The sequence below is a fragment of the Camelus dromedarius genome, chromosome 10, assembly GCF_036321535.1.
Source record: "Camelus dromedarius isolate mCamDro1 chromosome 10, mCamDro1.pat, whole genome shotgun sequence".
NCBI classification, from domain to species: Eukaryota; Metazoa; Chordata; class Mammalia; order Artiodactyla; family Camelidae; genus Camelus; species Camelus dromedarius.
The window spans coordinates 72,315,187-72,342,318 of NC_087445.1; the positions used below are offsets into that span (position 1 = coordinate 72,315,187).

At 45.2% G+C, this 27,132-nt stretch overlaps 1 protein-coding gene across 8 annotated transcripts in view; it reads left to right on the plus strand.

Annotated features, from left to right (window-relative positions):
* The first annotated feature begins 4,209 nt into the window (after positions 1-4,209).
* The window catches only part of SPTAN1 (spectrin alpha, non-erythrocytic 1), a 57,948-nt gene continuing 35,025 nt past the window's right edge, over positions 4,210-27,132 (plus strand). For all 8 annotated transcript variants that reach the window (XM_031450577.2, XM_064490571.1, XM_064490573.1 and 5 more), the window contains exons 1-15: positions 4,210-4,359; positions 14,305-14,544; positions 15,632-15,757; positions 19,169-19,309; positions 19,672-19,818; positions 21,112-21,245; positions 21,405-21,549; positions 21,628-21,782; positions 22,397-22,532; positions 23,765-23,866; positions 24,739-24,876; positions 25,426-25,536; positions 26,199-26,276; positions 26,387-26,542; positions 26,772-26,976. In XM_031450577.2, coding sequence (XP_031306437.1) covers positions 14,308-14,544; positions 15,632-15,757; positions 19,169-19,309; positions 19,672-19,818; positions 21,112-21,245; positions 21,405-21,549; positions 21,628-21,782; positions 22,397-22,532; positions 23,765-23,866; positions 24,739-24,876; positions 25,426-25,536; positions 26,199-26,276; positions 26,387-26,542; positions 26,772-26,976 — 2,011 coding nt within the window. In that variant the 5' untranslated portion in view covers positions 4,210-4,359; positions 14,305-14,307. The remainder of the gene's footprint in view (positions 4,360-14,304; positions 14,545-15,631; positions 15,758-19,168; positions 19,310-19,671; positions 19,819-21,111; positions 21,246-21,404; positions 21,550-21,627; positions 21,783-22,396; positions 22,533-23,764; positions 23,867-24,738; positions 24,877-25,425; positions 25,537-26,198; positions 26,277-26,386; positions 26,543-26,771; positions 26,977-27,132) is intronic.

Below are 27,132 nucleotides of genomic sequence, written 5' to 3' on the forward strand. Positions count from 1 at the left end.
ATCATTAGGGGCATGGTACTACACGACTCTAGGTGTAGAGTGGTATGTTTTTCCCTTTTTTGTCTTCTTGACCTTCACCTTGGGAAAACTGCTTTTTTTCTATCATTTCTTTTTTGGAATTATGCACCAATAACAGACCCTGTTTCATCTAGCATCTGGGAAGGTCTTTTGATGTGGACACAATGGAATGAACACTAGGGAAGGAGTCAGGAGACTTGGGCTCAATTCACTTTTAGATTTGTGGCCTTGAGTAGGTCATTCATCCTCTCTGAACCCCAGTATCTCCACCTGCAAAACACAAGAACTGTACCAGTCACGAGATCAGTAGTTTGCAAGTTGTGCTCTGTAGCCTTGCCTTAGGGCATCCCAGCTGCTGTGTCGTGGCACACGGATCTCTTTAGGCCCATGGGACCAGTGGCCATTTGCATTTCCTCTCTGCCTGTGCTTTACAAATGGCTTCATTTCCTATGTATAAAGACAGAACAACTTGGGAAGCACTGACTCCGGGGTGTTGAGTGGATGGGACTCGGCTGTATAGTCAGCATATAGAGACTTTGTGCCAGGTTTTAGAAGGCATCCTTTCCTTCAAGATACTACTGCCATCTGCTGGAAAATTGTCCTATTAATAACTGAAAATCTGTGATACCAGGAGGTGAGTGGTGCCTCCCACTAGAGTTATAAAGCTCACATTTTGCACAGCCTTTCATGGAACTAATGGGCCCTCATGGAACTCTGGGATTCTCTGTGCCACACCTTTTTTGCTGTATGCGCTGTATATATTGGGGTTCTATGTAAGATTATATGTGGGAAAGTTCCTCTGCTAAAAATGAAATATGAAAAATCACTGGACAAGATTCTCTCTAAGGTCTCTTCCACTTTGAATTTGTACCACTCCTTAGAAAATTTCTTACCGTATTTGCATGTTCTTTCTCTAGGCACATTTAACAATCTTGCACATGTCATTTGATGCCTGGTATTCCTGCTGGGTTCTTGATGGTAAACCAAGAAAGCAGAACGTCAGGGAGGCCAGGTTTTCAGTACTCACTGATAGCGTTGCCTTCAGACATAGTGACTGCTGGCCAGTAGATGCAACTCCTGTGGGTAGGAGCATCAGATTCCTTAGAGCTTAATACCAAGGGCTGCATTCTGTTATTAAATGCAAGTACTCACTTGCCTGCTTGCCGCCTTTCAAGCTTGACCTCATTTCTTAGGCTGAGTGCCCACATTTTTTGTCGTATCATTGTCCTACATCATAACAAAATAGACACAACACAAAATTTACCATTTTAACCATTTTTAAGTGTACAGTTCTATGGCATTAAGTCCACTCACGTTGCATTAGCCATCACCACCATCCATCTCCAGAACTTTCTCTCGTAGAACTTGCAGAACTGGAACTCTGTACCCATTAAATACTCGCTCCCCACTGTCCCCTCCCTGAAGGCCTTAGTGACCCCTGTTCTACTTTCTGTCTCTGAATTTGGCTATTCTAGGGTCCTTCTGTAAGTGGAATCAGATAATATTTGTCCTGATTGATTCCACTTAGCATAATGTCTTCAAGTTTCTTGCAGTCACTGTTCTGATGTATCTGCTATTCCTTGCCAGCTCTGACGCTGCAGAATCTCACCTGGGAAGAAGTACAGCGTGACTTCCCAGTCAGCTCCCTTCTTCGGAGGAAAAATAGTGAAAGTGTTTGGCGCTTACCTGTTAACTTTCCTCTGTGTATGTGTATCAGAAAGACATGCTCCCAGGGAGCTTGGACAAGTAACTTTCCGTGGCCAGAGTATGTGAGAACATCATTACAGTTAGTGTGGTTGACCTCTTGAGCAACTTGAAAAGGTACTGGGGCTACCTAAATGCTGAAGCTTATAAGCAGGCACATCTCAAACCTTCAGAGAACCACTAGAATAGAAAAAGGAGCTTAGAATTCAGTCCCACCCCTGCTTTTCAAGAGGCCAGGACGGATGGGACTGAGAAGCTGAACTGGACTGGTTAGAGTTGCTACACAGTCCTGCCCTGTTTTGTTTTTGTTTTTATTCTAAATGAGTGTTTCTCAGAAAACAAGGAGGGCCAGTGTTTCCTTTATCACCTCCCTCCCCACACCTTGCAGAATGTCAGGCATATGGTGAAACTGGTGGGAGGTGAGGTAGGCAGACAATAGAACACGGGGAAAACGGCTTTTAAATGTCTCATTTCCAGTGCCAAAAGCAGATGGGGTGGGTGAGTGAGTGGGTGGTGCAGAGGGCTGGAGATACTATTTTTTGGCCATGTCTCAGATCAGACAAAGGATCAACAAATAAGATTTTCGTTTCTACGCCAGTACAGAAGCTCTCTCTAAGGTCTCAAAATCTGTTTTGCATCTGGTGAAGGGAGCCAAACCTCCATTTCACAAGGAGGCCAGAGTGATTTAAAAGAAAAATCCTCCCTTTTTTTCAGTTCCTGCCCACGGCCTTAAGATTCTTTCTTTGCTAGAGCAGAAGGTCTTAGAAATTTTGGAGAGCTATGATTGTGTTAGCCATCTTGTACCCAGAGCTGAACATCTGATTAAACATTTTGCTGCTACCTGCTGGAGAAGAAGCTGTGGACGCCATTAGCTGTTTCCAGAAATGCACACCCCAGGGAGGAGTTACCGGGCCCTGTTTTCTCTACATGGAAGATGGCAGGAAATGCCTCTTAGCTCCTACATTTTTCCTCCAGATTCTGTAAAGCTGCTTCTGGGGTGTGGCCACTCCTTTTCTTTTCTTTGCTCTCAGATGGAGTGAGGGAAAAGGGAAGTTTTTCCTCATTATCATGGCTCCAGCCAGGGAAGCTTAGAAACTAGACAGCAGATCCCAGACACAGGGAAGAAGCAAAACTCCTGAGGACCAGGGCTCCGGGCTGGGCCGGGGCCCGAGCTCTGGTGCATTGCCCAGGGCCTTTATATTTATTTAAAAGGAAGAGTCCTTGGTAACCAGGAGGCTGAGGCCTTCCTAAACTGCAGAACTCCTGGTCTGCCTGACTGCACAGGAAAGATTTGGGTGTTACTTTCGATGGCTGTAGCCCAACTGTCACTGGAGTGGGGGTAAAAAGGGTTTCCTAACTGATAAGACTGTAAGGAACAGAAATTCCAGAAATCCTCTTATTTTTCCTTTCTTGGCACCTCAGCATCCACCATCGCAATGCTTCCCTTTCCTATGGCATGGCAGTATAGCACACTGTTTAAAAGAAGGTTCTGACTGCCAGGATTCAAATCCTAGCTTTTCCCCTTGCTAGCTGCCTGACCTTGGGCAAGCTTCCACATCAGGGAGCTCTTTCGTAAAGTGCAGAAATAATACTGAAATCATAAAATTATTGTAAAGATTTTTTTAAGTAACACATGAAATGCTTAGCATAGTGCCTAGTACATAAGAAAAGATCAATTAATTGTGGGAAGAAACTTAATTTCTCATTTATAAAATACAACTAATGCATCCTATTCCACTGGTGACCTGTCAAAAGCTTTTGCTATAATATAAGAAATTATTAACTCTTCAGATCTCAGAATGAGAGACATAAATTCCAGATTAATCGACTTTATTTTTTACAATCGCTTTTAGCCTTTCCTTGTCATTTCCCCAAACCCGTAGTCCGAAATCATCCCCCGTTTCTTGACCCCGGCCCCCATCAGAGTAAGCTGACTTGGGTCCCCGGCATCAGTCTTCTCCTAGGGAAAGAGGGCAAGAGGAAGAGAAGCACAAGGGTGATCTCACCCTTCGGGACTGGGCGTTTTTCCGGCTGGGGCGTGCAGCATCCCCAGCCAGACTGCAGCAATGGCCCTGCCCCGCCCTTCGCTGCAGTCCTGGAAGGGTTCCCAGGGGCGGAGGGGTGGGGTGCAGAAGATTCTTTGCAGGGCTGGGAAGGGTAGGATTGGAGGATGCTAAGTGCGGGGAGGGCTGTGCGGCTGGAGCATCTTAGCTGGACTGGGCGGAGGCATAGACTCTACTGCACCATCAGCCCCCACCCCCGGCGCGCGCACCTCTTTCTCAACCGCCTGCTGCCCTCCGGGGTACTCGGCTCTTCCCCTGCATCGCCGCTTCGGCTTTTTCCGGAAGCCCTCGGCCCTTTCCGCCGGGCGATCGGGAGGCGAGAAGGCGGGAGCTCCGCCCCCTTTGACCGGCTGGCCCTCACCCCCGCCCCTCGCGCCGCTCCCGGGCGCTTCCCCCCGCGCTCGCGCCCGCCCGCCGCCGGAACGCGCGTGGCCGCCTATAAAAAGGGCGGGGCGCGCGCGTCGCCGCCACTACCCGCTGCGGAGCGAACCGCGAGGAGTGGAGGCCGCCGAGCCCCGTCGGTCTCACAGCACCCTCGGCCCGACGCAGCTACTGCCCTCACCCCCAGGAGCCGGTGAGACGGGGAGTGGGCAACCTTGGGGCGGAAGCGGGGCCGAGGGCGGCTGACCCCTGGCGGGGAGCCGGGCAGCCCCTGAGGCGGGGCGGGACCAGGGCGCGGACAGGTGAGCCGGGTCGGCCTTGCGGCTCGCTGGGTCGGGTCCCGAGCCGGGAGACCCGCCCGCGACCGGCTTACTTTGCGTGGGCTGCGGAGGAGCCGCGGGGCCGAGTCTGGGCGCTGGCGGCTGGAATGTCATTGACTGGGCGGAGGGGGCGGCGAGGCCGCCGAGTCCGTCCCTGCACCCACCCGCAGCCTAGCTGCGGCCCCGCCCTGCCCCATCCGGCTGCAGCAGGTGGGGCGGGGGCTTCCTGGTCCGGATCGTTTCCCTGTACCCCACCCGGCAGAGCGCTCCCCCCACCGCCCCCAATCCCTTCCCTCGATGGGGAGCGACTTCTGCAGCTTCGTTTCCAAATCCCCACCAGCAATGACGGCCCAACCTTTGAAAGAGGAAAAACTGAGAGTAAACGGCTCTTTGACTTTAATTTCATCCTGTGTGGCGATTCTTGGCCTTCTCTAGACGCAGAAGGGTCCGAGACTGGCCATCTTCCCTTTCTTCCCTTGTAATAAACGTTTCTTCCCTACCCAAGTGTGATTTGCGTGTAAATAACAGGTAGATGCAGAGCCTTGCTTTATATGAGACCCAGATCAGAATTTTAATAGCTTAGAGTTTTTTGGTTTTGTCCTGAGACCGAGTCTTTTGAATCGAGGACGGTATATTATTTGTCAAAAATTGTACAGCCATGCTGGTGTTGAATGATAGATCAGCCTTTTGTTTGAAAGCCATTCCTGCGAGTGGATTTCTTTGCTTCCCAAATAAAATTGCTTTTAAAGGTCTCTTTGATGTACTGGGTTAAAATGTGTTTTAAACAAAGGGCTTGTTAAGGTTAAAGGATGAATATGTTTTCAATTAAAAGCTTGAGTAGCCCAACAAGCTGGGTTGAAATGATGCTTGAATTGCTGCAGCACCTTGTCAAATCTCTTTTATATAATAGGTCCTAAACTATACAGGCCCTTTGTTCTGTCTTCATCATGGTGTTTTAGAAAAATTTAACCATGATGGCTGTTAGGGAAGAACAGAAGAGAGACCATATGAAATATTTTCATGATATGTTGAGAAATTGCGTCGTCATAGCAATTGGACTTAACTAAAACAGAATGTATCAAAGATGGAAGGGTGGGGGTGTCTTGCAGTCAGGAAACAGAAGATCTTAAGAATAGCAGTGGGAACACTCAGCTGTATGAAGCCGTTGAGCCAAGGTTCCAGCTCATCAAACTAGACATGTCTTTTCCCTTTTGTTGCAGCTAATGTCAGATTTTGAAAGGTCAAACTGAAATCCAAGTTTTAAAAAATGTACTGCAGGAAAATAAAAATGTGCTACAGTAAGAGCCTCTGTGCAAGAAATTAACAATAAGCCTCTTTTAGTAACTGGGCCAGTATTACTCAAAGGGACCCTCAAAGTGTGTTAGCTGTTATCCAGAGACCTAGATGGAGAGCCGAGACTCAGAAGGAAGATTCTCTCTCTGCTGGACAGGTGTGAGGTAAACCATCAGCTTGGTAACATTCTCGGATATGTTTTTGGTCTTTGGCACTGTGTTTGTAGTAATCTAATAATTAGAGAAATCTGATATGTCACAGGCTCACAATATGAGCTTGTCAAGCAATCTGATGAACAGGTTTAGGTGAGGAGAGCTGCTTTTTAAGTATATCTTTTGGTTCCCTGGGTTAGAATTTTCTCCACTTTTCCTTTACCTGCCTTCATTTCGGGAGGGGCCGACTGCAGATGCTGAGAAGTGGATGTCAGGAATAGTCCACAGTCCTGTCATTGCTGAACTGCACTGAGGACAGTCAGTGGGCACAGGGCCGGCCTTGTAATCAATCCCCCGTGGGCTGTGCAAGGACTCTGCTGGTCATGCAGTGGGTCTGCTGCAGCCCTTCAGCTGTGGTCGAGTAGGTAGAAGAATGCAAGGCCCTGATGGCAAGTGCTGACTCCAGGAATGCAGAGGAGGCAGGCGTAGCTGATCACTTGGGGCCGGCGGACTGGAGCAGCTGTGCTTGCACCTCCCTTCCCCCTCTTTTGCATATTCCTCCTGTACTGGTTTTGAACAGGAAATAGTCCCAGTAAACTAGGCCCAAGTCAGATCTTTGTAGCTTGAGTTCTTTCTGGTTTCTGATGACTTAATGAAATTATGCAATTTTATTCCTGAATGGAAGAGGATACAGAAGTCATCTAGTCCTGGGACTCTTAGTTAATTTATCAGAATGTGGGTTGGGGATGGCATGTTTAATGTTAAAAAGTATATTCAGTATTATTTGAAAAGTGGAGAAACAGACCCAGAACAGGGTAGGACTTGGCCCAGACAGCACATCTAGATAGTTAAGAACCGCTAAGACTAGAGAACCTTGGTTCTCTGTACACGTTGAATCCCTAGTGGATTTAGAAGCTCTGTGGAATGAGAAAAGTGCCGGGAAAATATCTGAAATTTGATTTTTATCAGCGTTCATGTATTTTTAAGGATCTCTTTTCTTCATTTTGAAATCGTTTTGTTCAGTTTGCCCTTAGAAGCTTGTTATCTTGCTCTTCCCCTTCCTCTGTAGACGCCACATTCCTCCATCATGTTGTCATCGTTTCGTAAACGCAGAGTCCAGGTATTTGACCAGCATGCAGGAAATGTGTTGCCTTTTTGGTTTTGCCTGGCTTGCAGTGAAGACACATATGTGTCAAAGAGGTTGAATGATCCAAAGAGAGGGGGAAAAACCTGCCTGCATGATCTTTCTCTTAAGGAAATTGGTTAAGGTTTGTTTTGGGTTTTCTTTTTTTTTTTTGGTATTCCATGAGCAAAAGTCATAGCAGATTTATTCTAAAATTTCCAAAGCCTCCTGTTTTTTTACCTTCCTCTCTTTAAGGCATGAACACATTAATTTCTTAGCACCCTACTGGTTTTGCATGTAGTGTTTGCTAATTTTTTTTATTCATGGTTACTTGGTTCTTAAGAACCAAGGGACTGAACGCATTATCTTAGGTATATGGAAAATAATCTTAAAACATGTAAAAATAGTACATTTCAGTGTGACAAACATTGTAAACTTGGGTTTGTTTCCTGTTCCCATGGACTTATTTTTCCTGCCACAATCACAGTAATGAAATGGAGCTTGCATTTTCTTGTTTAAAAAAAAATGCTCACTATATATGTTTTTATTTGTGTACAGTTTTTGAGTGTTTACTAAATTGGGCTTTTTTTCAAAAAGAAAAATGCTTAAAATTAAATGTTTCAATATCCATAAGAAGAAATAAAAACTTTGCAAGTTTCCAGTGATTATGGGTGATAAATCCAAGGCAAGCCCTTTTATAAATCAGACTGGTTAATTATTTAAACAAGGTTTATAAAAACGGGCACATTATAACTTTTTCCTGTTTTGAATCTCAGTAACAGTGTTTTGCACTTAAATACCTCTCATCTGAATTTTACAGGTTAAAAGGTAAGTAGCAGCAAGGTAGTGTTTGGGAGGCATTCAGAAGTAAGTTTTCTCAGCCTTGCTTGGCGTTTCTAGATTTTGATGCAATGCAGTATGAATCTTTTGCTTTCTTAAAGCTAACCCTGCTCACCTCTGCAGAATCCCACTAACAAGTCGAAAAGAATTAATTGGTTTGAAGGCTGATGCGCAGCTCTACAATCCTGATTGGAATGTGGTTTTAGCAAAAATATGTGGGGTTTTTCTATGGTTAAAATTCTTAATTTATGTATTTACCTCTCTGCTTACCATCAGGTTTACCACTAAAATCTGCAGCTGAGCTGGTTTTGAGTTAATTTACTTAACCCGAGAATCATTTGGTATAAAATTTTATGGGCGCTAACCAATTTTTTGGAGGTTTGTTCTAGGAGAGCTCTTCTGCATCCATGGATGTAGTTCTCATGCTTTGGAAATGTAAAATTTGCTAGCTTTCTAAGCCAGGGGAAAAGGGCATTGTTGGTCTTGCACCTTTGGGCTCTGACTAAGCAATAAAAACAACACTGATGAATGGTCCCTCTGACCTTCGGCTCTGGGTGATGTTTATGAATTTTTCCATGGGGCTAAATGCTCTCTTCATCCTGTCAGTCCCTAAAAGCCCTTTTCCTGCAAAACAATATGTCTGGGGTCCTGCCTGAGATCTGAATTCGTCGTGCAATGTTCCAAAGGCCCTTTCCATCCCGCACATTCTGCTCGCCAAGATGTCGGCACTCCCAGTGCTTTGTTTCCAAACAGGGACTCTTCTCACCTTGGTGACAATTTTATTCTCTTCTGAGTTTCCATAGAGAAATTCTGATTACCAGATCCTTCCACTCTCCAAGATCTGCGTGAGGGTGTCCTAAGCTACTCATTGCAGGTGCCAGTTCTCACTGCAGTTTGCTGAGTTCAAAGCCTTTGACCTTTGGTTTGAAAGTATTTGTATCTGCCGACTTTTCTGTTGCTTAACAGTGTCCTTCCCACCCACGGCCTCTCCCCACCCTCCCTTGTACAGTGGTCATATAGCTTCTGCAGTTAGGTTAAGGCTTTCAAAAATTCCCTAAGTACTAAGAACTGCCTCAAACAGCTGTCTGTTTGTGGTCGTCAAGAAGGCAAAGATATTAACCAACGGCTGACTTCTTTTGTAGGAATCATTTTCAGTTGATAATTTGTGTAAGTTTATGTTGAATATGAGGAGTCATTCTCATGCATGTTAGGCCTTTGGATTAACTAGAACTTTTTAGCCAAGATTCGTATCTTTAGACCCCCCTCTTTCTTCCCAGAGATCTAACAGTATTGTAAGAATGCTGACAAGTTCTTTTTATTTATTACAATAGAGGACATAGTTGTAATTCCTGTTTTATCCCCTGAGCTCAATTCACATTACTTGCTGAATGATGCAGCTAACAGTTTGCTGCATTGCAGCATTTCTAAATAGCCAGTCTTCTCTAATATTTGCCAAAATATGACCTTTTTTCCTTCAGTTACCTTAAATGGGAAGCTGTCCTTAAACAGAGAATACATTCAGCCCTTCATTTCCCCTCCTTCATTAACCACAAACATAGACTTGATTGACAAAATCAGAGTCAATCTGCAGCTTTGAGATAAGCAGTCAGTTGACTGCAGTCCTGGAATTCGGCTCCTGTGCGGTTTTCAGGCAGTTACTAGAACAGATAGAAGGTGGTATGGTGGGAGATGATTTTTTAAGGATGGTTTCCCAGAGTCTCCCTTTCTAGCTCTCAGAAGGTGTTAATCCCATTAAGGCTGGGAACAGTCTCTGTGGAGTGTGAGCCTTATCAGTCAGCTGCATGTTTCTGGCCTGAGGTGGAGTTCTTGCAGTGTCCAGCAGCCTCAGCGAACAGGGTGCACACAGGCAGAGTCCAGAAAATTCCACTTAACTCTCAGAGTTTTGGGTGAGAGGTTGTAGCACCATTGGGGGGCACTAATTCTTTGGTGATACGACATTTTTTTTTCCTGTGTTTAATGTAGTCTCTGGAAATGATCCTTTTAGGAGCAAAAAGAAACTGAACCTTGTATAGAGACAGCTCCCTATCAGGCTAAGGGGTGGAGGGGACTGCTGTTAACCTATAATCTTCGGTGACTGTGATCACGCAGATGAGAACTCTGAGTGCCCACAGCAGTGGGAGAGCACTGATGACTTTCAGATCCCCAGCTCTCCAAAGACAGCCAGTTGTGACTTGGCAGAGCTCCCACCTACTGACGTCAGCTGATCTACTGCAGGAAAGAAAAGTCCATTATTGCCTGACCAGAGCACTTGGTATAGAATTGACTCGTTCTACTTCACTGGGGTGACAAAGAGGGCCTTTTAGGTTGGTTAATTTCAGCAGGGCCTCGCTGGACTGTCTCTCTGGATTGGTAGGGTCAAATCAGCAAGCTGAACCCAAGCAGGGGGGCTTGCTCAGGTGGAACCTTTGCAGCATTTTGCTGGGAATTATTTTTTCATCATAAAGGGCTGCTTCCAAATATGATTGTTCAGAGATTTCCATAGCAGCTAAAGGAAATGCAGTGAATCCTGTGATGTGGGGAGGCAGGATAAACACCATAGACATTAATCTCAAGACTGAGACATCTTGCAGAAACTCATGTACAGTTGAGCTGTTGTTACATGCATAAAATTTTACAAGCAAGCAAATTAGATACATAATTTCCTGCGGTTTTTCCATCTTAGCTGTTTCCTGGGGGATGAAAACAGAAAGTATATAAATTATTCTTAGCCCTAATTGTTTACTAACTTAAATCAAAATTAATATTTTGTAAGATTGAGTCTTTTTTTTTTATGATTAATATATCCTCTTCTCCTTTTTTTTTCCATCCAAAGTGGGATTGGAAAAGATAAGAGGTAGTAAAAGGAATTAGTAAATAACTGAACAGCCTTGAGTAAAGAGTGTGTCAGCTCTGATCATGTTAAGAATCACTGGTTCTAGCGTGCTGGTCTAGGAACCAGAGCATCCTGGGTCACCCTAGCTCTACAACTTGCTTCTTAGATGACCTTTTGTCTCCTAACCATTTAATGAAGTGACAGCAGTTTCTCTATTTCCAAGTTCAGAGTATAACTCTAAATATGTGCTGAGTTCTATGATCAGAGAGTAAGAGTGAGATAAGGTGTTGTTGTTGTTGTTGTTGTTGTTGTTGGGCGGAGGTAATTAGGTTTGTTTATTTTATTATTTCTTAGTGGAGGTCCCAGGGATTGAACCCAGGACCTCGTGCATGCTAAGCAGACACTCTACCACTGAGCTATACCCTCCCCCAAGATAAGGTCTTTTAAAAAAAATTCCTTAGTATCTCTTAAGTTCCCTAAAGAACTTATAAAAATGCAGAGAGAAAACCATAGTTACATGGCAGAGTGGTGTGATGGTGCTCTCAGAGGGGCACAGAGGAAGTGAGGGCTTCTGATACAGAACTTCAGAGAGGAAAAGGTAGTTTGCTTTAGACTTTGAGGGGTTGATTGGTGTTAAACGGTGGAGTTGGAGTGGAGAAGAGGACGTTCCTCCCAGTGGGAAATTTCTGATCTGGGAAGTGGACCTGCCCAGGGCCCATAACTTGGAGTTGGTGAGGGGGTTTGATGGGAGATAGGCCTGGAGCAGATAACGCAGGTGCATGAGCGAATCCTGTTTACATTCTAGCAAATGTGGCCGGAGATGGTAATGATCCTTGTCAAGATCCTTGTCAGAAGCCAGCCTGCTCCCTAAGAGGCTGGTATACCAGAGCGGCAGTTCCACTGGAACCGCCCGGTTGTGAGCAGACATGCAGTTTGTCAGGGTCACCCTCGGTTTTTGGTTTTAAGAATAGAAAATATGTTTTCAGACCCAGATATCTACTGACGATATAAAACCTCAATTTCCCCCAAGGTCCCACCCAGCCAGAGTGAAAAGAGGAGCTCCCCTGCTGTGTGGGCACCCGAGATGAGTCACTCAGGTTCGAGCACTAGGCTGACACCTCGTTGTGTGGCTTCAGTCAGGACATTCTGTGTTTGCTGTTCTGGTCACAAATCCAGCTGTTCCCCAGGTAGAATTCCAGTTGGGCAGTATGGAAAATGAAACTGGGGCGGGTGACTGAGCTCTCTCTCCACTCTTTACAAGCGCTCGCAGGACAGCTGCAGAGTAGTGGCACCACTCAGCATGCACTCGGGCATTGATTCAACACACGTTTCTTAATGACCTCTGTCTGCTGGAAATCGGGGTTACAGCAGCAAAGATTAGGTTGTCCAGTCTGATTATACCGTGGGAAGTAGATGCAAGTGCTTTAAGTCTACGGAAGAGTGAATGAACCTGAGGAGGGAGGGAGGGAGCAGTGAGCACACCTTGGTGTGATCTGCACGCAGCATCCCGCAGCTTACTCTTCCTCGTTTCAGCGGATACTGAGCTATAGATGGGAGTTATCTGGACAGAGAAGAGACAGAACATTCTAGGCAAAGGAGACCTGAGCAGATGGCTTGGAGTCTTTAAAGAGAATCATGTGTTTGGGAGGAAAAAGAGTTATTTGTATGTGGGAAAAGGGGAGGGGGCATGGGAGAGACATCGCTCAGGTGTGTTGGGCCAGACTGGAAGGTCCAGAAAGAGGTGGATTCTTCTCAGAAGGGAGCCATGAAAGGTTTGAAGCGTGGGAATGGCATGGCAGAGAATATGTTTCTTTTCATAGTCAAACAGGTAAATAAATTAGACTTTGTGGGAGAAAAATAATACAACAAAATAACTGGCAGAGAGGAATTTGGAAGGAATGGTGATACAGCCTAAGTCACCTCATGTTCTCTTCCCTAGGAAGACGGTCTCTTCATAGAAAGATGGTCCTCAGAGTTGATCAAGTGCAGACAATGCTTTTCTTGACACCCCCTGGAGCTGCTTTAATCTCTGAAGAGCTGGAAACTTTGCCCAGATCTCAGCAGTGTTGTTTACCTCACAGCTGGATGGGGGCGGGGAGTAGGGGGCACTCACTGACCTCCATGCCTAATTTAGCCTGCTTATCTGTTCCATGAGCTGGGCCAGGCGGACAGGACAATGGGAAGAGCTCTCAAATGTTTCCCGGCCAACATAACTTTTATGTCTTTATAAATTATAGAACAATAGCCGGAGAGATTGAAAAGCTTGTCAAACTGGTTTCTTTTTTTTTTACCCAGTCACAGACTCTTCTCTGTAGAATATAATTTTTTTTGTATAGTCGATTTACAGTGTTGTGTGAGTCTCTGATGCACAGCATGGTGATTTAGTTATACACACATGTATGTTCTTTTTATAATTCTTTTTCATTGTAGGTTACTACAAGCTATTGAATATAGTTCCCTGTGCTATAGACCTTGTTGTTTATGTAGGATGTAATTTTAAAGTGAGAAGGGTCTTGAGACCATCTCATTATCACCTGCCATTTTTAGTCATTCTAGGAAATTGAGGCACAAAGAGGGAAGGTGGCTTGTACTTGTACAAGGTCATGTGTCACTGATAAATTTAGATGTTCTTTGTCATTCATCTGTACCAATTGTCCTTCCTTGGTTAGAGGGTAAAAATGGCTTATTTCTGATGAAAGCAGGAGGCATATTCTGGGTTTCTCCCATAAATAGGTCAAATTTTCTTTTGACATTCAAGTTTTGACGTTAAATCTGAGAGTTTAAAGCTGGGGTAGATTGAGTGCTATGGGAAGTACCACCTACTCAGCCCGCATGTGTGGTTATCTGGAGCACATAGGAGTGAAAGGAGGAGAAATCTTTCACCACACCTTTTTATTTTAACCACACCTTTTTTAAAAAATTAAGATTTTCTTTTAATTTTGTGCATTCATATGAAACAAAGCCTGTTCATTGCCCAGGCTCGCCGATAGCCTGAACAAGACTTGTAGGATTGAGTTTTGGGGGTAACTGAGAAATTAGACTTTAGGTAAATTTTCTTGGTTTTTGATATTAAAGACTTGGTTACTTTATAATATCCCCTTTTCTTTATTTAATAACAGACTGAGATCTAGAAAGATAGGAAAGCTTAACTGAGTAGGAGTAAATGCTTTATCATCTCCACACTGTGAAATGCTCAGACCAGAGGAAAGGACTTTTGAATGGATTTCTCAGGAATTCTTAGAGTTCCAGAGTTGGCATTTCCTTTGAATTCTCAAAGCCCTTGTAGAATTTACAGCATAAACCATAGTTCTCCCCTTTACATTTTGCTTGGTTTCATCACCATTTTGGTGAAGCATCCTCTGAGGGACCCATGGGACAGGTGCTTGGGGGAGTAGATAGCCATTTTCAACAAAGGAGTGGGATCTGGGCTTCACTGTTTGATCCTAAGAAAGGGCCATTTTCAGTTCACTTGTCTGCTTGGGCTGCCTGATAATTCTCTCTCTCTCCTTCCAAGAGGCTGATTCCATTCAGTCTGTTTTTGGTGTGGTGCTTATCTCAGGGCTTTCTGTCTTTTCAGAAGATGGACCCAAGCGGGGTCAAGGTGCTGGAAACAGCAGAGGACATCCAGGAGAGACGGCAGCAAGTCCTCGATAGATACCACCGCTTCAAGGAGCTCTCGACCCTTAGGCGCCAGAAGCTCGAAGATTCCTACCGATTCCAGTTTTTCCAAAGAGATGCTGAGGAGCTGGAGAAATGGATTCAGGAGAAACTTCAGATTGCGTCTGATGAGAATTACAAAGACCCAACCAACCTGCAGGTGTGTCTGAGAAGCCTGCCAAGACTCTAGAGCTCAGATGTTTTTGCCCAAAAGTCAGACAAAGAAAGATATTTAATTATGACCTTGAGAGATTGAGCAGCAGGAAGAATGTAGATCAGACATAAGGAAGAACTGACTTACTCTTCTGAAAAACCCTTAGTGATTGCATTCCTGAGGGTGAATGTGGAATCCTGCAGGTTTTAATTTGTATTTTGTAGATGCTTTAAGCTTGTGGTTCTCAAACCACTGCCTTGTGACTATCAGTGATCCTTCAGCATTTTTCAGGGAAGGTCTGGGTTGATCTCTTGGAATATGTGTTTTGGAGAAAGGCATGTAACTAACAGTATTGCTGGTAAAAATTTATAAAGGTGTTATTATTTATTTTAGAGAAGGTAATTAGGTTTATTTGTTTTTAATGGAGGTACTGAGGATTAAACCCAGGACCTCATGCATACTAAACACCACTCTACCACTGAAGCTATACCCCCTTTCCTATAAAGCTGTTTAAAAAAAAATTGGTTTTGGTGAAAGGCATTTTTAGCAAGTAGAATAGGGGTTGTGCCCATGGTTCTTTTACTTCGCCAAAGGTCATCTGAAAAAACAAAATCATAAATGCTGATTTAGGTACAGCCCTGCCCAGCTCCACATGTGATTAAAAAGAGGTATTGAGAAATGGAATATATCAAATCCATCAAAGAGTGCAGCTTCTAAAGCAAGCTAAGAAAAGTGTCATATCATGAATGAACATGAATTAGTCAGGGGTAAACAACACACTAAGAAAGCACTCATTATGGTTCTGTATTTCTAGAAGGGATTGGATGTCCATAAAGGCTAATTTCCAGAGAGACAAGAAAAAAGGATATGTTGTAGCATCTTGCTATCTGTGGGGTGGGGGTCCTCGGTGGCCAAGCTTTCAGATACAGTCGGAGCATTGGAGTAATTGAACTGGTCTGGATGGGTGGGATGCTGACTGAGGTGTCCACAGTTAGAGGGAGCGGGAGTCCGGAGGAGAAGAGTAATGGGGGCCAGGGGGACAGGATGATGAGTGCTCAGGTGCGACTGTGGCTCACTTCGTGATCACCAACAGGGCAAGCTGCAGAAGCATCAAGCCTTTGAAGCCGAAGTGCAGGCCAACTCGGGGGCCATTGTGAAGCTGGATGAAACTGGAAACCTGATGATCTCAGAAGGTCATTTTGCATCTGAAACCATCAGGGTGAGTAAGACTAGTGCTGGGTGTGGATGGCCTTCATCTGTCTGGTTGGTAGAGGATTGTGGATTAATGCTTACCTGTAAATTTGGGTTCCTAAAAAGATAGATTTTTCTAGCTTTTTAAAAGAATTCGTGAAGTCTCCTAATGGAGTTACCCAGATCTTGCCTTTGTAATATGGTGATTCAGTATGAATATGAACAAGTGTCTATACAGTCAGTGAGGAAATTAATGTTCTTTTTGTAGAACAAGTTAAGATGCAGTTATACTTTAAAGAAAATTGTATATATTCAGTTTAACATTTTTAGGTGGTAATTGGATGGGAGAGCATATTACTGAAATTAGTGAATTTAGGGATTAAGATAAATAGGATTAATCACAGACACTGTGAAAAAAAAGCACTCTGTCAGAAACTTGCTCTCTGGGTCTCAGTGTCTTGCCCTGGGAGGGTTTGCCGAGGTCTGGTCAACAGGCCACTTAAAGGACCAGCTGTAAGGAATGACTTGTGGCACGTGTTGGTTGGTGACCAGGCTTTTTGGTCTGGCTTGTTTTGTACCATTCATTGGGGTTGAGGCAATAATTGGTCTTTCTCTGTTTGTTTAACATTTCCAATACCAAGGTATTAGGGAAAACAAGCCTCTTTAGAATAAGGTCTGCACACTTAGTTTCTCACGACTGAATGCTCTTATCTGTCTTTGTGTTTTGTTCTTTATCACCCAAAGTCATGTTCCATTGAAGGACCAGCCTTTTCAGTCCTTGACCTGTCAAGGCAGTCCTAAAGATTGAGATGTAGGCCACATTTGAAGCCCCAGCTAGAAATGTTTCATCCTCCCTGTTCCCTGAAACCCACAGTGGGGGTTTCATTGCCTTAGGATCTGGTCTAGTGGTTTTCAGCAGTAGATACTTGTCTCTCTTTTGCTCTAATATACGCTGCAGTCTTACACTGAAGTCTTACAGTTAGCCCTAAGCTTATTATTAATAATAAACTATTACTAGTAATGATTGTAAATAGGAAATAAAATTAAATTCTAAATGCCATATGACTATTTCATTCAACCCATTTGGGCAATGTACTATGTCTCTGCAATTAAATACAAATACATATCTGCCCATTTCCCCACTAATTTGTGTACAGTCCTAACTGTAAATCAGCCAGAGTGAATGGGGCTGCTCTGTACTCGTATAACCAGTTACAGATGGGGAACATGAGAAACGGATCAAGTGTTTGGCTTTAGTCATTAATCTGGGGGAAGGAGACCCAAAGCTCACTTCATTCAGGTGTGTTAGTCCGTCCCCTCTCCCTGTTTAGAGGTCTTATTAAAACAACATTTAAAAGCACTGTTAGCTGCCATTTGTTGAGAAGCTGTTAGTAGCTATTTATGTGCAGACACTTAGCTAGGACTTTTGCATATGTTATCTCTGATCTTCACAAGAAGCTGGCAGGGTAGCCACAGGGTAGAAACTGAGGCTCAGAGAAGTTTGAGTTACTTGTCCAGATTCCCCCAGCCGGTGGGTGACAGAACCAGCATTTCAGTCTCCTCCTTTCTTTCTCCAGTCACAACTCTTTGCTTTCTTTTTCCCACTCGTTTTTTATTCCTATCAGCTTCCTTAATCCCCCACCCCCAACTACTTCCCTGAAAGCTGCTTGCACAGGCCCCTGTTGAGAAATCCACCCGAGTCAGCCAGGAGTTCTCCTCCACCCTGTCAGCTCTCAGCGTGTGTCGTAGGCATCTGCCTCCCCGCCCCCCACGCTCCCAGACAGTAGTGAGCTTGTGAAACTGGACTCTGTCGAACCTGCAGTACTGACGAGATGAGACATCCCAGGAGTGGGAAAGTTGTTCTGGTGCTAGAACAGGCCTTGCCCTGATTCTTCATTTAGGGCGTGGAAATGAAATTTGTGAGTAGCTGACGGCTGACTCACAGGTGGGGTTTTTCCTGACCCCTCTGTGGCCCCATTTTAACTTGAACAGAGGACTCTAATTTAATCTCTACTTTTGTGCTCACAGGTCCCACGATCATCCTGGCCTGGTAATTTATCTGGCCCGGTAACTCAGTAGCGTAGTTTGGCAGGCAGCATTCACACAGAGGAAGCTGGGTCGGGTGGGAGGACTGTTTGTGTGTCCTGGATAACCTGTCTGTCACTGGTTTAGACTTTCACACCGTACCGGACGGCGTGGCGCCCCATAGTCACCGCCACCCACATTGGCTCCCACATCCGAGTAGGTGGAGTACTGACTTGCCATTGGTTGCCTTTTCCCCTTTACCTTGGAATGCCTTTCACTTCCTTCTCAGTGGTGGACTCCAGCTTTAGCCATCAGTGATGGAAGTGATTGTACTGGTGGAAGTGAACTGTGTGAGAATTTATTTTCCCTGACTACTTCCTCCTTTCAAATGAACCATCCTTACCTGTTTCTAAGAGAATCCACCCATGTTGACTATCCTGTGACTTTCAAGTTTTTAGTTTGCTGGGAGTGGCATCTCAACAATGGGTGGATCCCAAATGTCTCTTCTGGTAGTGTTTGTGTTTGTGTGACTTAACTCTCTCAGTGTTATACAGAAACTCCCAGTATCTTGGGTAGACACAATCAACATTGAGATTTGGTTAGAATGCCAGAATGCCATTGCCAAAGCTTTAATTGATGACAGTTACCCCGAGTTATTGACAAGTCCTTACTAGGACGGTGCTTTGAGAACCCAAAATGCTGGGAAGTGACTATGTTTGGGCCTGCGGCCGTCACCTGGGTGAAGTTTGATTATAAACCTCACTTGAGATGTACCACGAACTGTGTCTTGTCATGGAAGCTCCAAAAGTTCTGCCAAGAATTTCTTTGATAGCTGATTTTGCTTCAGGACCCCCTTTTTTGTTAACCTTTATACCAAGGTTTTCCTATTTACTTATACCTTATAATTACTTTACAGTTACGGTCCTCCTGCAGGACTGCTTGTGTTGTTTTTTCCCCTTCACCTCCATGAATTCAGGATACATCCTCTGGTGATTTCTGCTGTGGTTTCATGTTAATTCCTCATCTTTCCTTCCCCAGTAGTTTTCTGACCTAGGAATCCCACTTCAGTAATTTAATAATTAATAATAACTAAAAACATTATGTAAATGCTGACAAGTAATACGATATCAATAATAATTGAAAATTAGAAAATAGTAATAAATTCCATTGGAGTAAGCTAGAATACATCTACCCACAAAAGGTCAGTTACTTTAATAAGACCTACCAATCCTCCGTGTAGTATATGCATTTTCCTCTTCTCGGTTAAATTTACAGTTTCCCCTCAGAGTAGGGATTCGTTTTAAAAAGACTTGTTCAGAGCTCTGTGAGGTTTCTGACTTGTTGGAACTCCTTGGAGGAGCCAGATCTGGCAGAAATGGTTGTAACCTGTAGGATTGGGCTCTTTAACCTCCAGACTCGTTTGATGGAGCTGCACCGCCAGTGGGAATTACTTCTGGAGAAGATGCGGGAGAAGGGAGTCAAGCTGCTGCAGGCCCAGAAGTTGGTGCAGTACTTACGAGAATGTGAGGACGTGATGGACTGGATCAATGATAAGGTACGCTGGGGAGGGCAGGTGTGCTCGGCAGGCCTTACTGAAAGGAAAGAGCCTCCTCCACGTCTCTAGCCAAGAGGGCGTGAGCAGCAGGTGCAGCCAGTTTAAGCAAAGGCGTGAGGGTAGTGGGATAGCCGCATCTCTGGCTGCTCTCTGGCCGTGTTCCCCTCTGTAATTCTGAAACTTGGAGCCTCCGAGCCAGAAGTGCCATGGGCTCAACCCCATACCTGGGAGAGGAACACACAGAAAACCATGTCTGCTAAAGCTGCTGTGGCCCCTCCCACTGCCCACAGCGTGATGAGTTTCTGGGAGCCTTTGTTACCAAGTGTTTCTCAGTGACTGGATCTGTGGTGGTCCCTGAATAGGAAGCAATTGTGACCTCTGAGGAGCTGGGCCAGGACCTGGAGCATGTGGAGGTTTTACAGAAGAAATTTGAAGAATTTCAAACAGATATGGCTGCCCACGAAGAGCGAGTCAACGAAGTGAACCAGTTTGCCGCCAAGCTCATTCAGGTAAAGAAGAAAGTGCTCTGTGCCTCTCACAGCATCATTGTTAACTTCCTAGTGTTTTCAGAAGAAAAATTTTGATGATCAGGTCCCTGATTTCTGAATGAGTTTTGATAAAGCACATCTAAGAGTTCTGTTTAGATCTGAGTAAGGCAGCAATACTGATCACTCCTAAATTAGAAAATGCTTTTTAGCTTATAGCCGTGGGCAGGAAGGACAGAGTTCATTTGATCTGTTTCCTCCACCCACCTTCAGGTGGGGCTTGGTGAGCTTTTATTGGGCTGCTGAAGCTGGGTTTCGGGGTTTCTCAGAAAAGGGTGTGGTGGTAAGAGTGTCTTAGGGTTGGCAGATGTCCATCAATGCCTGATTTTTCCTCCCTTCCTTTTTGAGTCGACATTTCCCTGGGCTCTCGGGGGCCTGGGGAGCCTGTGATGAAAGGCTTTCCACTGGTGGCCCTGGGGCCGTTAAGAGGGAGGTGGGGCCACCCTCCCCTTGGCCCGCACGCATGTGCAATCCTGCAGCGGCTGCTTTATCCTCACCTTCCGCTGCAGGGGTCCCAGTGCTCCGGAGACCTCGAGTAGGAGGAACTAGGGGGTTTTGGCTTCAGGAGAAACTTGATTTGGGGGTACACAGTTTAAATATGTGGATCTTCCTGGGCTGGTTCTTGTTCCCTTTCAAATCAGTGATGATGGGAAAGAAGAGCCAGCGTTCCTCAGATGGAACCCCACCCTTCCCAGCGATGATGAGCTGCTCAGAAACCTGGGCTGTCCTGGGTTGTGCCGAGGAGACTGGGCATGGCAAGCCTGGGCTCTCACAGGTGCATCCCACAACCCTGAAGGGCTGTGTGTTACTTTTATTTAAACGAAATGAAATGTAGTTGATGGGGAAGGAATATCTCCAGTCTGAAGTCAGGAACAAACCCTAAAAGCCGTGTGTGGGGGGTGGCAGGAATGCTTAACTGCCTCGTGTGATGTTTGAAATATCACTCTGGAGGAGCTGGGGCCGAGAGGTGTGTTGATGAAGCTGCCACAAGGGCAGCGAAAGTGTGTTAACACAGGGGGTTTGGTACCGATGCACATAACTGCTCTGGGGGTTAGAGAACAGCTCTGCCCTTCTTATATAACAAGAAATAGAGGCTCTTTTTGAATGCGCTTCACTTCATTACACACAACAAGCTAGTATTTCTTTAGAACAGTGAAGGTTTGCTGAAGCAGACACGTCAGGGAGCCAGCTCCAGGTGACCAGTTGGAGGGCAGAGGTGATGGACCAAGGACAGTCTCTCTGCTCTTCCTTGTTCAGGAGCAGCACCCTGAGGAGGAGCTGATCAAGACAAAGCAGGATGAAGTGAACGCAGCCTGGCAGCGGCTGAAGGGATTGGCCCTTCAGAGACAGGGGAAGCTGTTTGGGGCAGCTGAGGTTCAGCGCTTCAACAGGTACCAAGCCAAGGGGTTTCAGGAGTGGGGTCTACCCTGAGGGGCTTGGTATGACGGAGGGCGTGTCTGAGAAGATGGCAGAGCTTACAGGGTCTTGGCTCTGTGTGGCGGTCCCAGTTCTGGATGGTCATCATAATGGTGGATTAACCTATTCCCTAGGGATGTGGATGAGACCATCAGCTGGATTAAGGAAAAGGAACAGTTAATGGCCTCTGATGATTTTGGTCGAGACCTGGCAAGCGTTCAGGCTCTGCTTCGGAAACATGAGGGTTTGGAGAGAGATCTTGCTGCGTTAGAGGACAAGGTGGGTTTTGAAGGTAGCTGATTCTGTGAATAAGTTGTCAGGGGTCAGGAGAGCAGCTCTGACGGAGTGTGTCTCCAGGTGAAGGCCCTGTGCGCCGAGGCTGACCGCCTGCAGCAGTCCCACCCCCTGAGCGCCTCTCAGATCCAAGTGAAGCGAGAGGAGCTGATTGCCAACTGGGAGCAGATCCGCACTCTGGCTGCGGAGAGACACGGCCGTCTCAACGATTCATACAGGTGGAGATGATCTTCCAGGCCCCACAACCTGCACCGTCAGGCTTTTGTTTTAGAGATGAGAGGAAGGCAGAGTTCAGGGTCAGTTCTCTATATTGAGAAACCTGTGTGCCGTAGTAAGAAAATGCAGGTGATTTTTCTTACCTATCTTTGAAGACTGGCAACTTTGTCGTGTTTGTGTGTACCCACGTAGTATTCATAACTTTGTAAATGTCTTTTTTCCGTTTTACATCACTGCATTGTGACCAATAGAAATGGAAATATCTCTTTAGCAATCTGAGCATCATGTGAAATATCCTGTTAAAATTGAGTAAAACAAGGGTTGAGAGAGAAAGAATACTTCTTACTAATAACTAGGGGTTTTACTTGGGAATGACAAGGAAATTGAAAATAAGAGACAGACTTGGGAATTACAGTGATAGATGGACCCTAAATTTTACAGGATTGACTTCAGCCTTCTTTTGCTTTCCTTTATAGTCAGGACAGAAAGGGTCCCATATTTCCCAGGGCTGCAGTTTGTATGGTTTGTTAGACTTTTGAGGACGTAGAATTCAGAGCTTCAGGGCAGCATTTCCATCCGGTGGCGACCTCTGCTGATCTGTCTTTGGTTTTCCCAGGCTTCAGCGCTTCCTTGCAGACTTCCGTGACCTCACCAGCTGGGTCACTGAGATGAAAGCCCTCATTAGCGCCGATGAACTCGCCAACGATGTGGCTGGGGCTGAAGCCCTGCTGGACAGACATCAGGAGCACAAGGTACGGTCTCCACGCTCTTCCAGAGGTAAAGCCACTAGCTTGCAATGCATCATGGCATCACTGTCACTTACAGTTGGGAGTGGTTGAGACTTGGCTCACAGGTGGCTCTCGCCATAGGGATTGTTGCTGCTTTTGCCTTTGGAGACTTGCTATTCCTGCTTCTATTAGATGGTGAAGTGAGTTAAATGTCAGGATAGCAGAGGGCCAAGCTCTGGCCAGGTGGAGATGGTACTCTTTTGCACATCCATCCCATGCCACCTTAAACAATGTCTTTGTTTTAAATGCTGAATTTCATAGTTGGTTTGAGTAAATTTAAATTTCTTACACTGGTATTTTCCGAAAGTGTGTCCCTGGAAAACTAGTTCTGTGAGATCTGAATAGGTTTTACCTTAAGAAGAAAGGGGGGTTTTCTATGGCTAAGTAATTTTGGAAAACACTGTTAAAAAGGGACTTTTAAAATTATTATTATAAGCCTACTGAGAGATGCTAGACTTAAAAAAAAAATCGATATCCAAAAGTTAGATATGTCCTTCTGCACCAGAAAGAGTTAGAAACATAATTTTTAAAAATACTACTTAAAATCACATCAGAAGATATGAGGTACTTGGAAATAAATTTAACAAAAGTTGTGTAAGACATCTGTGGAGAAAACAATAAAGCTTCAATAAAAGACTGAGAAAAACTGAATAAAGGGAATGTCTTACCTCAGGCATGGATGGAATGATCTCTTGTAAAGGTATGAATTCTCCCCAAGGTTTATACTAGTTCAGCGTGATTCCAGGCAAAAGCCCAGAAGGTCTTTGTTTTTGTAATGAGACAAGCTGATGTTGAAATTGATTTGGAAGAAAAAAAATCAAAAATAGCTGAGATAGTTATGAAGCACAATGAGGGTCAGGGGAGGGAGTCACCCTACCAGGTTTTATAAAACCATAAACAAATCCATGTGACTCAAAGAAAACTTGAAATAGGCCAGTGGAACAGAAGACTGAGAGTCAGACCTGTGGTTGTATGGAAACCTGACAGTTTGACAGGTGCCTTGAAAAGCCGGTGGGAAGACTTTGTAGTGATGCACTCATGTTGGATGACCTAGGCTGATATTAGGAAGCCTGGTCTTTGGGTTCTTCCTCATTCTTGATGTGATATCCTGATTTGTAATGATTGTTTGAAATTCAGCAACTTACTCTTCTTTTACAATATGCAGGGCATAAATTGTCATTTTTTTCCCCACGTAGGGTGAAATCGATGCTCATGAAGATAGCTTTAAATCTGCAGACGAATCTGGACAGGCCCTGCTTGCTGCTGGTCATTATGCCTCAGATGAAGTGAAGGAGAAGGTAAGAGAGGAAAAAAAGTTCTTTTACTGCAAGTCTCTGAAAACTGTTATCCATCTAAATATCCAGACACTGCATTCATCATGGTGTGAGAGAAATTACACAAGAGGTCCCGCCTGGAAGCTAAGGAGCAGCAACTCCAGAGATTTCAAAAGCAGATGCCCGGTGATTGATCAGAGAGAGAAAGTTTCCTTTATTTGGGACATATGTGACACCTTTTCTACTTAAAGGGGACATTGCAGGGAATTGAGTCCTGCATGAGTTGGAGCTAGGAGGAAACAAATTTTTATTGAATTATATGTATGGGTGTATATAATTTGAGAATTTCAAAGTATCTTTATAAAGATGTCTGAAGAACATTAGATAATGATACATATTTTTAATAAAATATAGACCAAGAAGAGATTCGTCAAAGACATGCTTTATTGTCATTAAATTAGGAGCCTAAAAATTATGTCCAGGGCATTCATGGATCTAGTCAGCATATTCTGTGGGGTTCCCACTCAGTGGACATCTCTCAGCTAAGAGCCCCTACTCGGTTCCTGCTGCCTCACTTTAACAGATGCCCTTTTTGATCTCCCTGGGGCTTTATTTACCTTTACTTGCCATTTTTACCTGACGCCATTTGTGATAATGTGGCAGCAAATTAACTCTAGGTTCATTTGAACAGGGCCACCCCTCATGTGTTCAGCATGACCGTGCAGGCTGCTCAGGATTTGTGATTTCTTGTGACTTGGCTGACACACACAGGGAATGTTATCCTTCCCCTTTCGCAAATCAGCACAAAGGCCTGAAGATTAGCACAAGGCTTAGAAATTCCAGGGCAGCCTTTAGGACTGACGTTTCCTCCGCCCCTCTGCCCCCTCCCCTCCAAGCTGACCATCCTCTCGGAGGAGCGGGCCGCGCTGCTGGAGCTGTGGGAGCTGCGGCGGCAGCAGTACGAGCAGTGCATGGACCTGCAGCTCTTCTACCGCGACACCGAGCAAGTGGACAACTGGATGAGCAAACAGGAGGTGATTTGTGAGCGGAAACCTGGCCGCTGCCGGGAGAAAAGAAGTTCTTTGTCTGTCTCTGTCTTGTCTCCTTCTCAGTTAGCTTGCTCTGTGTGGGAAATCAGTACTGCATCAGATGGGGAGGGGCTGCCGGCTTTCATGGGCTCTGCCAGCGTTTTCCCTGCTGCTCAGAGTGGAAGGCCCTCAGAAAAGGCCCCAGGTTTCAGATGAGTGTGATGGTGTAAAGTTTTTTGTTAGAGAAGATTTTTTCCCCCTTAAAACATAGCACTATGAAAAAAACAAAAAACATAGCACTATGCATAGTCTAAATCTAATGGAAGCAATAAGAGCTATTGAAAGAAAGTTCAGGAGAATGTAGAACAGGGATTTTGTGCTTTTGTTGGATTAGTTTCAAGTGATTTTAAGGACTTTAGGCTTTCCAGAAGAGATCTGGAAGTTCAATAGCCATAGAATCTCTTTCCTTCTTTTTGTATTTTGGCCTTTGCTTTTGCAGCCTTACAAGGTGAAAGGAGTTGGACGTTATCTCATCACTTTGTTTCCTCTTGCAAGGCATTCCTGTTGAATGAAGACTTGGGCGATTCCCTGGATAGTGTGGAGGCGCTTCTCAAGAAGCACGAGGACTTTGAGAAATCCCTCAGTGCCCAGGAGGAGAAGATTACAGTAAGATCCTTTGTTGTGCCTTCAAAGTGGAGGTCCCTTCTTGTTCTAAAGGTTTCTAAACTGATTTGATCCATGTGAAAGGCATTCCTGTGGGTGCTTAGAATCTCACAATGATAGTCAACCACCTTGTTGGAGACGTAATGCAACTTCTAGAATGAAACCATCATTTTTTTAAATTATTTTTTTAGTGGAGGTACTGGGGATTGAACCCAGGGCCTCCTGCATGCTAAGCATGTGCTCTGCCACTAAGCTGTACCTCTATCCCCTAACGTCATCTTCTTGATAAAAACCTCCGCGTTGAGATTTTCTTCTCACTAAAAGTAGTTAAGAATTAGTGTAAGAGGTATTTTCCCCACTGAACACAGATCCTCAAACTGGGAATGTCTCACCCCTGTCAGCTCAGGTCATGGCATCAGCTGCAGCTAGTGTCTCCAGTCCTGAGTGAAGCTGGCTCAGTGTTGTTCCATCTGACCAGGAGCACTGAGCAGAAACTTAGCAGTTAAGGGATAAAGGTGTCATAGCAAACCTTGGAGTGAAAACCTTGACCTGTGTTAAGGTCTAGAGCGTTTCGCGCCCTGCTCTGCGCTTGCTCTCCTCTGGGGGCCAAGCCGTGGGAGAGTGAGAGGGGCTCTCCAGTGAAGAGCCCGTGTTCGTCTCCCTAGGCATTAGACGAATTTGCAACCAAGCTCATTCAGAACAACCACTATGCGATGGAGGATGTGGCCACTCGCCGAGATGCGGTAAGTGTCCGGCTCCTTCGTGCACCTTCTTTCTGCCCGGGGGTATCCCTTCCAAGAAAGGTCTGGTGGGGACTGCGAGCTGGAGATTCACAGGGAGCCTTGTCTTTTAGCTGTTGAGCCGCCGCAACGCCCTCCACGAGAGAGCCATGTACCGCCGGGCCCAGCTGGCCGACTCCTTCCACTTGCAGCAGTTTTTCCGCGATTCTGATGAGCTCAAGAGCTGGGTCAATGAGAAGATGAAAACTGCCACAGATGAAGCGTATAAAGTAATGTCCCGTTAGCGTTGCCGTGTAGTACGTGGGTAGTTAGCCAAGCACACAGCTTTCACAAGTAAATTGTAGCTTAGGGAAGAAATCAGAAATTACTAAAAACATGCTATTTCATGAAAGCTGACCGTTTTACACATCCCCCTATAAAGATAAATGTGAAGGTAACACAGTCTAACTTGATGTCCTCAGGCTCCAGGTAGAACCCCCTTCTTTCTTTTATTGGCAGGACCCCTCCAACCTACAAGGAAAAGTGCAGAAGCATCAGGCTTTTGAGGCTGAGCTCTCAGCAAACCAAAGCCGCATTGATGCCCTGGAGAAAGCCGGGCAAAAGCTGATTGACGTCAACCACTATGCCAAGGATGAGGTAGCAGCTCGCATGGATGAAGTCATCAGCCTGTGGAAGAAACTGCTAGAGGCCACAGAGCTGAAAGGTGAGAGAAGCCACACGGGATTGCGGCCAGGACATCCAGGGAATTAAATTTTCCTCCCCGGGGACGTGTTTAGGGACGCACACCACCCAGGGAAGGGGAGCTGGCTGACATGGTGTTTGGGCGCGTTTCCTGAGCAGGAGTCACCTGCCTCGGGTT